The sequence below is a fragment of the Poecilia reticulata genome, linkage group LG4 (assembly GCF_000633615.1).
Source record: "Poecilia reticulata strain Guanapo linkage group LG4, Guppy_female_1.0+MT, whole genome shotgun sequence".
NCBI lineage: Eukaryota > Metazoa > Chordata > Actinopteri > Cyprinodontiformes > Poeciliidae > Poecilia > Poecilia reticulata.
The window spans coordinates 12,710-30,070 of record NC_024334.1 but is presented as its reverse complement, the minus strand read 5'-3'; the positions used below and the strand labels follow the sequence as shown (position 1 = coordinate 30,070).

The 17,361-nt window shown below is 34.8% G+C and overlaps 2 protein-coding genes across 3 annotated transcripts in view; one reads left to right on the top strand and one right to left on the bottom strand.

Moving 5' to 3' along the window:
* jak1 (Janus kinase 1) overlaps window positions 1–14,761 on the bottom strand; it is a 34,777-nt gene extending 20,016 nt beyond the window's left edge. The window contains exons 1-7 of the mRNA XM_008406151.2: window positions 14,495–14,761; window positions 6,938–7,146; window positions 5,238–5,361; window positions 3,029–3,179; window positions 2,686–2,849; window positions 2,258–2,526; window positions 969–1,090 (exon numbers count right to left, since the gene is read on the bottom strand). Coding sequence (XP_008404373.1) covers window positions 969–1,090; window positions 2,258–2,526; window positions 2,686–2,849; window positions 3,029–3,179; window positions 5,238–5,361; window positions 6,938–7,139 — 1,032 coding nt within the window. The 5' untranslated portion in view covers window positions 7,140–7,146; window positions 14,495–14,761. The remainder of the gene's footprint in view (window positions 1–968; window positions 1,091–2,257; window positions 2,527–2,685; window positions 2,850–3,028; window positions 3,180–5,237; window positions 5,362–6,937; window positions 7,147–14,494) is intronic.
* Window positions 4,662–17,361, top strand: part of ak4 (adenylate kinase 4) — a 25,386-nt gene continuing 12,686 nt past the window's right edge. For both annotated transcript variants that reach the window (XM_008406156.2, XM_008406154.2), the window contains exon 1: window positions 4,662–4,895. The gene's annotated coding sequence lies outside the window, so the exon portion shown is untranslated. The remainder of the gene's footprint in view (window positions 4,896–17,361) is intronic.

Here is a 17,361-nt window from a genome sequence, read left to right as displayed (position 1 = left end):
TGGAGGGCAGTGTGCCTTGAGGACCAGGTTTGGGAAACGCTATTATAGACTATGCCAACTGGGGTTGGAGCAGAGAAACATTCCTGTTTCTCTGTTTCTAAGGTTTGAAAGCACAAAGCTAAGAATCCAAAGCAGTAATTTTGCCCACTCAAGATTAACTAGAACCACATTGAAATATAGGATTCATCTAATATACAATCACCAGAGGGGGCAGGGAAGAGTAAACATGCTTAAGTTAACGTCAGCATAAGGCATTATAATTCTGCAATTTGTTACTGCTAACAAAATATTATTTTATTTCATTCACTTGCTACTGAGATTTCAATCATAGCATTGGTTTTGAAGAAATAATTTGATTGATATCAATAAACATCTACTCTTAAATTAATCATTTACACTATGTTGCCAAAAGTTTGGATTTGTGGGGACAAACACTGGTGATTTAGAAAATGGCCTCGCTTGCAATTTCTAATCTAATTTATCCAAGCGGTGTCAGATCGGGCTGTGGTTAAGATCCTGAAGTCTTTTCCTTTTTCCACAATAAAAACAAACTGGTACTATAGTCAAACATGGCTATAATGCATAGTCATGCTTGAACAGGAAGCAGCATAACCCCTGAGTAATGTTCAGAATGTCTTTTTATGCTGAAGCATTAAAAATTACTATCTCTAGAACAAAAGGGCCGTGTCTAACTTCTGTAGCTACCAATTTAGCTAGAAGAAGGGTTGGTGACCTCTGGGCATCATGACCCTCAACCTCCACTGGTGCTGCTCTGGGATTTTATGTGGTATACTACTACATGTCTGGGTTACACCTGCAGCATTTGAAGTGATGAAAGCACTTGAATTCAATCATATTAATGGCAACATAGTGTACTTACAAAATATTTCAATCATTGCAGCCCTATTGTTAAGACACGTCCACTCATAAAACAAGAGATCCCTGACATTCTGTTTGTGTTTACTCACAGCTGCTGGTTTTTGCCTCCAGGAAATGCCGGTGGTGCCAGTGACAAGAACTTGCATGTCACTGCTTGCCTCCAAGTTCTGATTCTGACATTTCGTCTGCAGCTGGCTCTGGTTATAGTACCCTGTAAACAAAATGTTTAAATGTGTAAATGTTTGGCCAAAATATGTACAAAACCATATATTTTTGGTAATGTTTTATTTCTCTTCAGTTTTTGTAAATAAAGAGAGTCAGGTTGGGTTCATAATAAAATAGATATTTTGACCACCCAGACCATTCAGTACTTAAAATATTCAACTGAATTTGTATTGTCACTACATGATTTACATGGAAAACATGTAATGAATTTACTTTCAGTTTCATTTTGCAGCCCAGTTTCACCCAATGTGTGTCAGCAAAGTTTAAACTTGCCCAAACATCACTGGCAGGAAAACATACAAAGAAGATCTGTACCAATGTGCTACTTTGGTAGTTAGTACCTCTGCATTGCCATTTGGTGCTAAGCTGCACAAGTAATCATACAGCATTCAACCTATAATTACATTAATTACATGTAATTAAATTTTAGTCATATATTGCTTTCTTAAGATTTTATATTACACCCCATTTCTATTGATTGTGATTCCTGTTCAAAGACAAAATTAAATAAACAAATACATAATTAAATTACTAATTAAATGTACCATACATTAAATAAATAAATTAGGTAATTTATTTAAATGTTTATTAAACTAGGTTCACACCACTAATTTATCCTCACATTAAGGCTAAATTAGTTTGCATTTAATTATTTGATGACATATTTTATACATTGTCTTTTAAATGAAATGATTTAAGCATTTACTAATTTCATGATACATTTTTTTGTATTTATTAATCGAATTTTGTCCCTTTAATTTACAAATTAACTGACAAATAAAGGTTAATTTGTCGCTTAACATTTATGAAACATGACAAATTATCAAGGTGTAAACTAAAATACCTCTAATTGTCCTAGAACTGTTAAATATAATTTAATAGAGGCCCATTACCACATTTCTCATGACAAACATCTTAAAGAAATTATACTAAAATGAAAAGCTTTTTAAAATGTCCCCTTAAACAAGTAGAAATTGACACAGCAGGTATATAAAACTCCCCATGATAAAAGCCTTTTGGTTATAAGAAGAAATATTGAGTGCATTCCTCCAGAGTGAAAAAGATAAGTCTGTACTCTAAGTACAAGTTGAAGCCAGGTAGCAACTGTGCTTTCTTGGATTTTCTTTGATGATAAAATTACATGAATTCTTACCATAGTAACCTCCATTGGAGAGCTCCTTTTCTTGTGTTATAGCCAGGGAGACGGGCTCAAAGAGCTCGCAGCCCATTCTGCTGGTCAGCCCCTCCATGGTGGCCAGGTATTTGATCTTCAGATCATAGCAGGTGATGTTGCTCTCCCCAACTGTTTGGGTGTTGAATTCTGCAAGGAATTTCTTGAACACGTTGCTGATGCGGATGCGGGTCAGGATGTTCCGCTGCTTTATGTTGGAGTTCAGTGACTCCGGGATGAAACGCTTGTAACTGGTGGGATTAAGACAAAAAGAATATTTTAACTTAACTGTGCAAATCTTCAGTTTTAACTTAGGAAACATGGTAAATAAATGTCAACTGTCTTAGGAAAAGTGAGGTATAAAGAAAGAACAAATTTCATATGCTTGTACATTGAGTATCGGATATTACCTCATCTCACGGGAAGCTGCTGAAAAGGGTATACCGACGTCCTTGGCATAGTGAGTAATAGCAAGCACGGCCATGCCCAAACATTCATTTTCTATCTCATGTTGCTCAGCTTCTGACTGGGCTTCCCTCAGGGGAGCCTTGCCCGTCTGAAAATCATGTTGGCACTGTGCAAAAACAAACATGACCAGTGTTAGAATTAAATCTGACACCATTCGTACAAGAACACCAACAACAACAACAAAAAACGGGAAGAGATTAAAATTAGACATGAGAACAGAAAGGATTAAACTAGATGAGTTAAAAATGATGACTTGTGTAAAAGCTAAACCTTCCCAGCACACACCTGGAAATAAAGGTATTCAAGGGAACCGACGTCAAGCAGCGGCGTTCCCTCTGGTGTTTTCTGTGGGCTCTGTCCTCTGAGTTTATTGAGGCAGTGTCTCCAAACTGGAGACTCTCCTTCTGTGGTGCCATGCCAGTTCTTAAAATAGAATCTTAAAGAAAAGACAAAAATTCCAGGTTAAAAACAATAATACTGATCATCTGAAAACCAGGTTAGGCTTTATTTGCTGTACTTGTTTTATGGTGAATTAACTTTTATTTAACTATGGCTACTTCTAACAGTGTGACTGTTCTTATTTTCCAATGTACATGTGGATCTTGGCAAATTAAAATCAAATTAGAAAGTTAGTTTAGTAATTAATTTAAAAAATGAAACCGATATTTTACAGTTATATATTTTAAGCTTTTCTAATAAAAGCCCATAATTCAATTTCTCAGAAAATCGTACTACTCCAAATAACACAGACTATTTTTTTTAGACTCATATTATATTATGGGCTGTACAGTCATGAGGAAGACTGCTGACTTGACAGCTGTAAAGCAGACAGTCAATGGCACATATCACAGAAAGGATAAGAAACCTTTATGGCCAGCCTTTCCTTTTTTAGATTCTTTATTTCTCATATATTGACAAGATTACAAAAGCTTAATATCCATGGCCTCAAGGTCACAGTTCCAGCATTGATCTGAAGACACATTACTTGTATATACATAACCAATAAGAAATCAGTTAGCCAGCAGACACTTCTTTAAAATTAATATTCAATCTTCTTATAGGTAGCACTTCATAGAGCATTTCTGCATACATTCACCCTAGGAGATGGCTACTTCAGTTAGAAATTCATGCTGGTTGCACATAACCATTATTTGTTTATGCAAAAAAAAGTTTTTATATTGGGACACACAACCATAATACACGGTTTGTTAGCTTTGTTTACTTAGGTGCAGTGCAGACAGACAGACTGCAGAAAGTACTTAAAAAAACTCAGGCGGACTCAACTTCAACTTCATCCACAAGCAATTTTCTCTTCAGCTTTAATAAGCGAAAGAGGAAGTGTGACTGACAGCACAGGAAAATATTTTTTCTTTTTCTATAACATGCTGCCAAACTAGTACATTGGAATATCTGAAGGGGAACTTAAAGAGTATTCCAGTCAAGTGTAAACATGACACTGCTTTGTCAGTATGATATAAGACCTCAACTTTTTCTAAGTTGAATTCTTACAAAACCTCGCCCCAAACATGGTGGCAGAAAGCAATTTAGTCTGATCAATCCATAATTTGGACTTTGGACTCTACTCTTGGAATCACATTTACAACTTTAAGAATTTAATCTGTCAAGTCTAAGATCAAAAATCAAGGCATGGGCGAGACACTGGCATCAAGGTATATCAAACCAATAAAACTTCACATTATACTGTTCCAACAGGCCAAGTGTCAGACTAAGTGGAAGGGGCAAAGTGGGGACGTGATCAGGACAAGGGAACGGACTGTTGTACTTACTGACCTTTCAAATCCATCGAACAACTTTTTTATTTATTTATTTTCAAAAAAGCAGCAAGCATATTTTAAAGTACAACATAGCAACAATGTTCCAGTTATTATGAATCAAATACATCTCTAAACAAGTGATTTTTTTTAGCCTTGAATTAAAAGAACTCAGTATTTCAGCTGCTTTGTAATTTTCAGGAAGTTTGTTCCAGATTAGAGAAGCATAAAAACTGAATGTTGCTTCTCCGTGTTTGTCTTGCTGCAAACCTCGCCTGCAGTCAGAGCAGATAGGAGTCCCATTCTACTCCATGTCCACATTGGAAATGAATCCCACATGCTAATGCTGCGACACCAATGTTTGATAGCAACTTAAAAAGGTCAGTAAAACTACTCTATCAGCAAAGTAGTAAGCCTCCCAGATACATTGTTGCAAAGGTGAGCAACAAGCAGTGAAAGTGCAAGCTTCAATTAGAATCATTTGATTAGAAATTCATTAAACAGATTTATTTTTTCAATTAAACAAATAATGCAGTTCAAACTGACTGGTGTAGCATCCATATATTTTTTTAAAGCTCTTGAATTCAATAAATTAAGTCGAGAACCCCAGTGAAATGTTAGAGCTGTTGGCCAGATTGCAAGAGCTATTAGCACTTTTTTTCTATTGAAAACATAATATCCAACACCAGCAATGTCAGTTATGGCTGCTAACTCATTCTTACCTCATGCGATAGTGCAACTTGATACCGCTGTCCTCTTTGATGTTGAACTCGTGGCTTGGAGAGTACCAGGTGCCAGTTGCATCATTGTAAAGGGCAAACAAATTATGGCACAATGGAGAAATAGCTAAGAAAGAAGGGAGAAAAAGTAGAAGATAAACACTAACTAACACTAACATGGCACAGATCAATCAGCCTATAAAGCAAGATGAACTAATTAATCAATACACAAATTCACAAAGTCTTACAAATCATTCTTATTTGTATCAAGTGTTCTCTCTCTTAGATATATTTTTAAAGATTTTTCTTAAGCATATTTTTAAGTACAAAGAAACCCAATTCAGTTATATTTTCTTTTCTTATATGTTCTATTTTGAATTTCTATGACATGTTCAGAGTCTGGTTTTGTTTATTAATTGAATGACACTACTTATATTTCAAAAGGCAATACATTTAAATGAAGTGAACAATAGAAAAATATAAGCAAAAGGTAAACAGATTTTGCCAAACAGCACAACCATTTATCAGCTGTTGGAAGATGTTCAGAATATCCAACTGTAAATTAGGCATTGGCCAGTATGACAATTTGACAGTATGACAACATTCAGTAAAATTAACCCACTAAATTTTATATTAGTCTTTAGGTGCATAATTTAAAGAATATTATATCTTGACATTTTGTTTCTAAAAAGGTATCACAATGGAACAGAACTATATTATCTGATTATTCAGGCTATTTGCTCAGGTAGCAAGCCTCCCGTCAACTCTAGTTATTCCAATGTCTGATTACCGTATTTTTCGAACTATAAGCCACTACTTTTTTCCCACGCTTTGAACCATGCTGCTTATAGCCTGGTGCGGCTTTTCTGTGCATTTTCCTTCAACCACCAGGGGGTTCCTTAGCAGGAAGTGAATCATTGGAAGTCAAAATTGGAAATCTAAGTAGAAAGTGCTGATTTTCATTTAGAACAAGCACATGCTAGCAGCAGGCACGACGGAAAAATGTTTTCAAACACATTCCCCCTCATCATGAAAACCACACGAAGAAGTTCATGTGATGCAGCTTTAAGTTGAAGGCTATCGATCTGGCCTTCAACTTAGCAGATTTATTCAGAGTTATAGGAAAACCGAGAACAGAGAGCGGCGGAGATACCAGCGGCTTATAGCCCGGTGTGGATTATATATGTACCTTTCCAGTTTTTTTTTTTTTTTTTTACTTTGTGGGTGCGGCTTATAGTGAGGTGCACTCTATCGTCCGGAAAATATGGTACTCAGAATAAAGATTGTTGAAAATATTTGCGTTTGGAACCTCAACTTAAACTCAACTTAAGTCAGTTTTAATCTTTCTTCCAGAAATTCTAAAGAAAATGTTTTTTTGTTTTTTCGTCATACCCAATTAAGTAGAAGAACTTGTTTTGATTGGCTATTACCACTGCTAAAAAAAATACAACTTTACTGCATTTCCACAGTGTTTATCAATGGTTTATCAATTTGTTTTGAAATATGTCAAGTTGTGCCTTAAAACTGTTTAAGCATTATAGATTTTTGCATCAGAATTCGAATTTCAGTCCGAGTTCATATTAAAGCCCCAAACCTGTGAAATGTAACATTTTATAAAGGTCAGGTTATGTAAACATGATGCCGCATCAGGTTTACAGTTCTAAAAAGATAGAACTGAACCAAACAACGGGGAAGTCACTTACTACACTTCTTGGCAGCAGTGACGCACAGCTCTTCAGCTGTGTAAGTTCCTTTGATGTACTCCAGGTGGCGTGTTTCTGGTATGTAAAAGTGGATTTCCAGGCCCAAAGTAGAAGCAGGAAGGGAGGAAAATTGGGTCTTCTTATTTTTCCTCATCTTCATACAGAGTTGCCTGCTCAACTCCATCACGAATGAAGCTGACATTCAGATTCTGAGGACATGGAGTGAAAAACAAATGATACAAGTCAGACGCAACATTCGAGGCTAATTCAATGGCTATTCTGCAACAAGATTCCTGGCTTTAAACTCTGCATTTCTATTTCATGATTGATTGGATATAACAACAAATAAATCCAAATATTAGAGTCATTATAAACTGATTTTTAGTCTTCTCCTGGCTTCTGTTTTTAGCTTTATATCAGGCCTGACCTGCAGGTTCCTTTCTCTTTATAAGGATGACAACAAAATAAAAATAAGTAGTCTGTTGTTTCTTCAATAGAGGTCATAATTTTTAATCAGAATTAAAAACGAGTTTCATAAGACTGCATCCCGTTATGCTAAAGTATAATCCCTATCCTTCATCCAGTTTTTACCAAACTCCAACAAAGCACAAAGAACGTGCTTTTTACAAAATAGACACTGAAAATGGAAGGCTGGTCTTGGTTTTGATTAATTTATTTAAGCAGGGTGCCAACGAAAACAAATAAACATGTGACAGATTACTATATTTTTATATTCCATTATTGATTTCACCACTACAATAGGATCTAAAGCCATCCTTTCAATCCAAGCACTCAACTTTGCGGTTAGCTTAGTACGAAGTAAAAGTACTTGGTGTGCAATTTGTACAGCTAGATGACTATCCTTCTATTGAGAAAAACTAAAAAGTCAAGCAAAATAGCACAAAAAAAGTGTGCAGAGAGACAGTTGGTACAGGACCAGAACTGCATAGCACACATTCTTTCAGCAACAAAAAAACAAAGTCTTTTTGTTTTTTTGGCATTTGCCAGATAGTCCAAAGCAAGGAACTAAAAAATTCCAGGTTCTTGTTAATGTACTTGTTAGATTTAGTACATTTTATACTTCTAAACTCTGGTTCCCCTGCAACACCGCTCACCTAATTCTACACCCAGTGTCGGTAAATTTCAAATGCAGCACATTACTAAATAAATAGCAAGTCAAATTTAGTTCTTTAAATATATTGAGTTTGGTTAAAACATTCATCAGGGCTTGTATGATGACACAGCATATATAAGAAAAAACCCCACTAAACTCTGAAATAGAAGAAGAATCAATAGTACTTTACTCAATAGCAACGAAACTGGAAAAAGGAAGCTTTGGTTCACATTTTATCAACTTGTTCTTGCTTGTTCTTCCCAACTAAGCTAAGTAAATGTCTTAAAAGTCTAATAAGCTAAAACATTTTTAAAAAAGAGCATTCTTTGTTCTTTTTTATCACAAACTTCAGACATTCACATAAAGGAACGTCGCTAACGAAGCCAGAAACTGGCCAGCTCTCATAAGCTGCATGATAACTGGCCCATCAACCACTACAGATGAATTTCTTCAGAAGAGAACATCTGAGTCATCTTCCTCCAAACAGCAGGTTACTCAACCTGTTACAATATATCACCTCTCCCTTTACCGTGTAAATGAACACCAAATACAACCAATGGCTTCAAAAGAGCAAGAGTTGCCGTTACTTCACGATTATGCGCTTTGATGTACAGACCATTATAATTACTGGTTTCACTTTTCCCACCAAAATAACAGGAAACAATGTCCAGTCTCTACTAAGCTACAGACAGACAATGGCACTTGAAAGTTTTCATATGTTGGAAAGAGGTCAGTAAAAACACAGCAACAATTCATTCTATATTCTTGTTGGAAATGTTGACAGTCTTTTTGAAATCAACTTACAGGAACTACTAGTACTACCAGATAATACGTGCAAAGTGGTCTGGAATTGTCTCTTGTCCTTATTAGGCACAGACCTGTTGCCAGTATGTACCAAGATTTTAAAAAGTTACAGTTCCAAAATTGTAAAATTGTAATCTCATGTTTCTAAAGTTCACAGTCCTTTTGAAGAGATGGCAGAGAAAACGGTAGGCGGTAAATTCTCTGGCAGGATGGAGCACAATGTAAAGTCAATCCTGTTCCTGCACACTCAAAATCAGCTACAATCAACCACACTTTTCATTTGTTGGGCAACATTAACGTTTGCTCAGAAGATGAACAATCATTGCGTGAAAACTAATGGCACACCACCCATCTCCATTTTAAAATGTAATGGTGTTGAGCTGGTCACAACAGATAACAGCTTACTCTGTTTTTCACAGAGAAGGGTATTTCTGCTTTAATATTTGAAAATTACTTCCAAATTTAGTAGATGGTTTATCAAAATGAGCATAACTACAAATAAATATTATACCAATAGCTGTAGTATTCATTATGTGACATTATTTTGATAGCAGCAGGTATATTTGTTGCCACTTGCTCATGTGTTAAATAACGATTAAATACAATCACACATTTTCAGGCTCAACAATTACTGACAATTGTGGCTACTTGTTTGCAATTTCAGTTAGCCAAATACTAAATTGATTATCCACTACCCAAACACAGTACTGCTTTAAAAAAGCTTAATTGGCTTAAATTGAAGTTAAATCTAATTTACTACAAGCTTAGGACTATGTGGATAGATACTGCAAACAAAAAAAAGTTTTAGTGTAGTTCTGGTTAAGCAAATACTGATACTAAAGGCATGAAGCCCTTCTACACTTCCAGCTAATGGTAACGCTTCTCTCTGACTAGCAGTGTTGTAGATAAATAAAATAAAAACTAAATAGCACAAAATAAAACAGCTGTTCTAGCTATATTCAGAAAAATAGAATAATTTGTTAATTTTTCTTTAATTCAGCTCTTAATTTGGCTTTTCTTGCTGCCTGAGCCTGACAGGAAAAAAACATGAAACCACACAGTTTTTTATATTTTAATGAGATTTTATAGAAAAACATTACATAAGAAGGGAAAATAATCAACTATACTCCATGCATTCCTACTAAAGAATACCTAATACACTATGTATAATTTTCTCCAGTTGAGCAGTAATGTTGTTATTGTGCAGTTACAACCTCACAAAAAAAGAAAGGAATAAAAAGTGAGATTTTTAGCAGCTGCCCTGTTCACTGATGTGAACTGTCTGGATGATGTATATGCAGTCGTTGCAGGCAACGAGCAGATGAGAGGACAACGCTCATCTGAACTACAGCGGCTCTGCCTGCCAACAATGCAAACTGCTGCAAACGCTAAAACGTTCAATCTCTATCACCTGCAGTGCTGTTTGCTGAAGCCACTTATGTGAGCTAAAATTAGCACTTGGATGTGCAGCACAACCAATATGCAAACAGGCAGGAACCATCGGTTTTAATCAACAGAACAGGTCTAGGGGTGCTGCACTCAGTTGGTAGAGCACACGCACCATGTGCAGAGGCTATGTGGTTATCAAAGGTTCAAATCCTGGTTTCAGGCCATTTGATGCACGTTTTCCCCTCAATTTCCCCGTCAAAATGTGTTAAGAGTGCTGTTATACTTTGTGGTTTTAAAGGTATCAAAGAGAAATCTGAATCAGCTAAAATCAGTATCAGCAGATCAAAGCTTTACAAAAAGAAAAGGGACCATCCTTCAACAACCCTGCTGTGAAGACACAACTTGTGTGAGGCGCTATATAGATCTGTTGCTTTGCAGTTTTTGCAGTGATCTGAGGCAAAGACCAACACAGGGAAATGAAACTGGCATAAGGGTTATAAACAGCTTTATAAACAGAACTAAATACAATGTATATGCCATCCAAGTATTGGCACCTTCTGTTATGACAAGATCGCTGACCAGGAAAGCTGTCAAATTACCATTTGTTCAAACACTATAAGCCATTTCCTGGCATTCACAGGCACCATGGCCAACCGTGAATACTTCAGACCCCCTCTAAAAACGCTTCTAATCACCTATTTTAACAATTCAAACATCAAATATACATTAATATGCAATGATATTAACAGTGGAAACCGTCTTGAGACTATAGCAGTAGCTAGCATCCATAGTCTTCCTTATCTCCACTCTTAGGGCTACAGCCAATCAGCACCCAGGAAAATGAACGATTTTCGTATGTAGCTTTGTGCCAAAAGACCTCAGCTTCTTAAGCTTCATTTTCTTGTGTATATTTTAGATATTATCTAAGAAATTTTCTGAACAGCAAATAGGCATGAGCCCATTATACGTAAAGGACCTCCATCTTGACTAATATGTGACACACATCTGTCTGCTAGTAGGGATTCAACAGCAGAACACGACTGACTCAACGTTTAAAGTCTCACAGTTGGTTGCCGTGCAAAGTTTATTCATCCAGAGAAGCTGGAAGAATTAGTTTTTGCAGTCAGAGATCTGGGGGATTTGTACTCAAACTGTTGACCCCACAACACCAGCTCAAATGACAAAATGCAGAATCTGAAAAAGGTGAATTGATACTTTTTATCTTTTGCAAATGTTTCTACAAATGTCCCTTCAACAAAGATACAAAATGCTGCCTGAGCTGTCCAACTGGCTTCTAAATAGCAAATAGTGGAGAGGTAGTCTTGTTCTTTTAATGGATGTGTACAAAAGAGAAATTCGATCTCCTTTATGCAATACTATTAGACTGTAAGGTCTAAGGGTATTACCACCACTGACTGAACAGTAGAGTTGCCCAAATATATACTAATTAAAAGAAAAACACATAAGGTGTAAATTAACATACCTTGTTGTTCTGTGGATAAACCTAAAAAGTTTATATAAATATGATCATATGCCAGAAAAGCCCATTTTTAAAACGTGTAATATTTTAGGATCAATAAGCTTGACACAGCAACTTCCTGTTAAATGTTCCCAATATGAATATAACCTTAGATTGAGGCTTGGAATAAAACACAGTTGAGCACAAGACCAGACCTTTAGTATTTCCCTGGCACTGAAAATGAAATGTGAAGCCATTTTTCAATAAAAGTCCCACACATTGAGAAATGGGCAAATAATAGTGTGGAGATTTGCAAAGTCACTTGCTCCTCATACACGTCATTTTTGCTAACCTATTAGGACTGTAATTAGTGCAAGGAATGTATTAGGACAAACTATAAGAGAAAATAAAACACTGAAAAAATATATGTTAAAATTAAAAAGCATTGGCTGATTTTTTTGTGGTACTGGAAAAAGGAAAATGTTCTTCTTTTAGATTGTAGTAGATTCATTACTGATTACAATATTCAACAATAATAGAACTCTTTTGGTCATTTCCCCCAATTTTATGCAACCTAGTACATTAGTTGTTATATTATGAAGCCAGAAATACAGCAAGTATCTTTCTGAACAAATAAAACGCATCAGACAACAAAAGGAAAGCATTTTACTCCCAAAATATTAATTGCTCCCCACTGTTATTAATGCCTTGGTAAATGTTCCTTTAAAGTATTTTATCAATTCAGTGTATATAAACCACAACCAATGGTCTTTTCAGTGTACTAAAAACGAGAAAGTTTCATTCAAATCAGATCACATTCTATCACATTCAAATTGAATCCATTAGATCTACATCAATCCAAACATGCTGCAGTTCTATCTGAACAGATTTAATACCTTCTGCTACTTAGTAAAGCCATGCACCTGTCAATCCTCTTTAGTGTAAAAATGGTAATGAATAAGCATACATTAAATAAAGTTCTCACAGGTCTCGATGCCATTGTGAAAACAGCTTCAGTTGATGACAACTATGTTGATTCAAGTCCAAAAAAATGGACTTGAATTAGGATTAAAAGTGATATAAAAATCCAACTAAAATATTAAAGCATGGCAACAGTTGTAAAATTACTGGGGCTGCATGTCACGCCATTTTATGATACCCAGCAATTTATTGTTTTACAATGTTGTACTGATCACTTTCCTATCTTTGTACCATGGCCATAGGTGTCTTGAAAGGCCTACATAAATAAAATATAAACATGCAAGCAATTTATTTCTGTAATTTCCATATGATTTATATACATTCTATACTTGTGTGTAAAAATCAAAATCAGAATAAAGTATCATTTTAAGTCTACTTGGTGAATTTCAGTGGGTGAAAAAATTTTATTCAATTAAATTAAATTTTTTTAAACATACTACTTGTATGTTTAACAGTACAACTTATGTTGTAAGCTACATCAAATATTACAAACATCAAATTTTTTTTTTTAATTTGATTTAAAAACATTAACAATAATCACTGTCTTGAAACATTAACAAAACAAACTATTTTGTTTGAAAATTTTGTTTAAACACTTTTAAATCTTAAAACAATAATGTTCATTTTGAGTTTTCATCAGATTATGTGAAAATGTGGAACAAAATGTTGCTGCTAAACCAATGAAATAAAAAAACAGCAGAGAGAAAATATTTTTTCCTGACGCTGTAATATCTTAGATGGCAGTTTTTCTTAACACGTTATGAAAAAAAATCTGTTTTCATGTTCATTGTTTAAGTAAAAAAAATATGACATATTGTCTGCCCAATTAAATCAAAATCAAAATTATTTTAAAAACTATATAAAAAAGGAGACCCATATTTTTCCTGATTATTTAGGAATTATATTAAAGTCTATATAAACAATATTTAAAGGGCAAAAAATATATATTTTACACAGTGCTGCTTCTTTCCTAGTAATGAGGTTGCCAAACTAAAACTTACAAAACCGCCCACGCTTCACTGGCATTTTTTGGTCTGGGTTTTTTTTTTTTTTTTCGCGCTTCCAGTCAATGTCTCAGTTGTAAATGTTTATCAAAATGGAACTAATTTTAAAACTGAAGACAGAAACAGAAAATATATAATAAACTACTTATAAGAGATCAAATGATATTTAATAAGAATTAAATAAAAACATTTTTCTTTACAGTTTAATTTAAATGTCATATCACTGCCTCTTTAATTATAGGATTAAGATAGAGTTAAAGTAATACAAATAGAGCATTTATATGTATGGAAAGTAATACATTTCAGTCACAAAACATCATTCCCATAAGCTGAATTTCTGTGGTAGCCATCTCAAAATAAAGTAAAAGCATATTCGTATTTTAGACAGGATTGTAATGTAACAATGCATACCTATGACAAGGTGGAGTGAATTTTCAACATTTGTTTTCACTTTCAAATTGAATAATTTTACATAACAAAAAACCGAACTGTAATAAACCCAGAATTCAATTCTTCACACCCTCTTTGAAACATGGACTGTCAACATTTGCTGTCTGTTAACTGTATATATTCAGGAAAAAAAGGTTAACCGTGCAAGAAGACGTTATCTGCCTTCAGAGCAGACAGAAAATGGACGGAGTGATCGAAAGTAGATTTGTTAGCTAACCTTAGCTTGTTGGCGTGTTATAGCAAGGTTCTAACAAAGCAATAAAGGAGAAAGAGAGATAACGTGTGGGTGTTTTCAACTGACAAAAAGTCATCGGCTATTTCCATTGGAAACATTAAATAAACTGACATTTACTCACCTAAAGAGCTTCGCCAGTATGGCAAGTTACTTCCTTTCGTTTAGTAGTACATTTGTTAAGACGATTCGACGGAGTTTATGAGTTTATGCTTTTCTCAGCGGCTTTCGCGTATCCGTTTTCATCGGTTTGATTCGAAAACCTGCTCCCAATGTATTTCCGTATCCAGACAGATGAATATCGAATGTTGTTTTAATATTGGGTAGTCAATTGAAGACTCAGAACCGTTCCTCACCGACTGCTATCCCTTCCTGACAACTAACAACCCTTTCCCGAAAGTTACGCAGTAGCTGGCCGTAAAACTCCGCTGCTGATTGGCTCATACACCCGTCAATCACGGTGACGACATTAACCCTTTAAACAGAGAAACCTTGATTTTTAAAGCTATTTAGCAACCAGTATTCAATCAGCTGTTCAATCAGCTGTTTACAAAAACATAAATTAATAATGATTAAAAAAATACTAATAAAAAACAAACACTGAGTATATGCAGTAAAGCAACTTTACAAATGAACATTCTGACTTAACTAAACATACCCTATACTGATTGCAAAGAATATTGTAGATTTTACATTCTGCCCTTTATAAATTAATACAAGGGAGAGTTAATATGATTTTTTTTAAATAGTCAGGCTGTCTCCTTGGGCAGCCAGTCTGCAGTTGGCTCTTTAACAAGACATGATTCTTAAACCTTCCCAGTTTTAAGACACCTGGAGCCTTAGTTCGTTGAGATAAGAAATGTTTCCAAAACACTGAATTAGTTCCTCTTCTAAGCAGGGAAAACTGCATCATACTTTTTTACATCCAGTTGTCTTGCAGTGTGCAGCATCGTGTATATTAGGGTTACTGTTGTGATACTTTGATTAATAAAATCGATGTATACTCTGTTTTTTGCAGTAACTTTCCATTATTTTTTTTGTAAATATTTTTCCATTTTTCTGTGCAGAAATATATATTCCACATTTATTAATTATCCTTCTCAGTTGTTCATTTCTAAGCTTGTAATTTTTTATAACAGTAGAGTATTTTTTTTCTTACATTGTAAAGTTGCTTTTACTGTAAAGTCTCTTATTCTTTACAGTAAAAGCATGCTTCCATTTATCTTTAACTTGCTGCTAGTACACCGGAATTTATGTACTGTGTGACAAATGAAGGGTTATTCTATTCTATTCTATTCTATTCTATTCTATTCTATTCTATTCTATTCTATTCTATTCTATTCTATTCTATTCTAACCATGGCACTTTGGCTTAAGTAAGAAAAACTTTGGGATGCCTTGTTACCCAGCACACCATTAATTCCAACATTTTTTTTCCTGGCCATTTCATTTAAAAAGTTAAATGAAACTTTAACTTTTTAAAGTTTCATTTAACTTTTTAAAAAGTTAAATGAAACTTTTTAAAACACAGAGACACACAGGACAAACAACCATGCACACACACTCTCACACCTAGGGACAATTTAGAGAGGCCAATTAACCTGACAGTCATGTTTTTGGACTGTGGGAGGAAACCGGAGTACCCAGAGAAAACCCACGCATGCACAGGGAGAACATGCAAACTCCATGCAGAAAGACCCCAGGCCGGGAATCGAACATATATATATATATATATAAACACAATATAACTCCAAGTAAATCAAAGTTCTGTGAAATCAAACTGTCCACTTAGGAAGCAACACTGATTGACAAAGGGGACCCTCGTCGGGTCAATCAGTGTTGCTTCCTAAGTGGACAGTTTGATCAACAGCCTTTTTATTCCCAACCCTTGATATTACAAAACATCCTCTTAAGTTACAGAATGATGCTTGTGCTAATTTGATTAGATGGAAATCCATTTTGTTGTGTCAGGACACTGCTGACGCTTTTGTTTCATTTTTATGGCTTTAACGAGGAAGTTGTTGGGCTGCAGCTTATCCAGCTGACCAAGAGAAGCCATGCACATGTACAAGGAAATCAGCCTGTCACAAGATTAAGACAACTAGCAGATTCAAACTCATCTAGTATCATTATTTAATCTGATAAATTATTTTCTGCTAGTAAAAGAGTTGGAAAAACTTGTAGGAATAGATAAGTCAAACTCATCACAGTAAAGAATGTATAATTTTCTTGTTTTTTATTTGTTCTAATTCTTTATTTTCACTTTTTGTGATATCACACATAAATTTGACTTGCTGAGTTTTTCAAAGAGAACCAATTTTCATTTTTGTACCTCTGTGACTCATTAATGGCAATGTTCTATATTTCCTGTTAGTGACCTTTTAAAATGGAATACGGACATAATGACACAACACTGTGTCTCTGACAGCTATTGCTGAAGATTTTTTAATGACATTCAAGCAAAAATAAAGAGGAAATCTTTAACCAGATTTAGGATATAGTTTCTGACCTGCCAAATTTACAGGAATTTCTGCTATTTATATTTACAGTTTTACAAATGCAGTCAATGAATAGGGTGTTACCTTGTGACATCTAACGTAACATAACATTTTAAATTACTAAGACAAAAGCCCTGGAAGATCTTCCTTGATGATTTCTCACCTATGGAGTGGAAAAGATGATTAACAACCCCTCATTTGTTCTCAAACTCACAGTTCAAACTTAACTTTTTGACATTATTCAAGTATATTTAGTTGACCCTCTGTTTTTCCGGCATTTATGGCCACCTGAGAAAAGCCAGCAGGTTCCCAAAGATATTGATGATATGGAGCTGATTGTCAAGTGAAGGAGCAAAGCAAATGAAGGTTATTATAGTAAATGCACAAACGGCAATGAACATGTTTGAACATGTTTGGAAGTAATTCCATCAGACGAAGGTGAAGTATTCTTTTGAAATGATGATGATGATGATGATGATGATACATCTTTTATA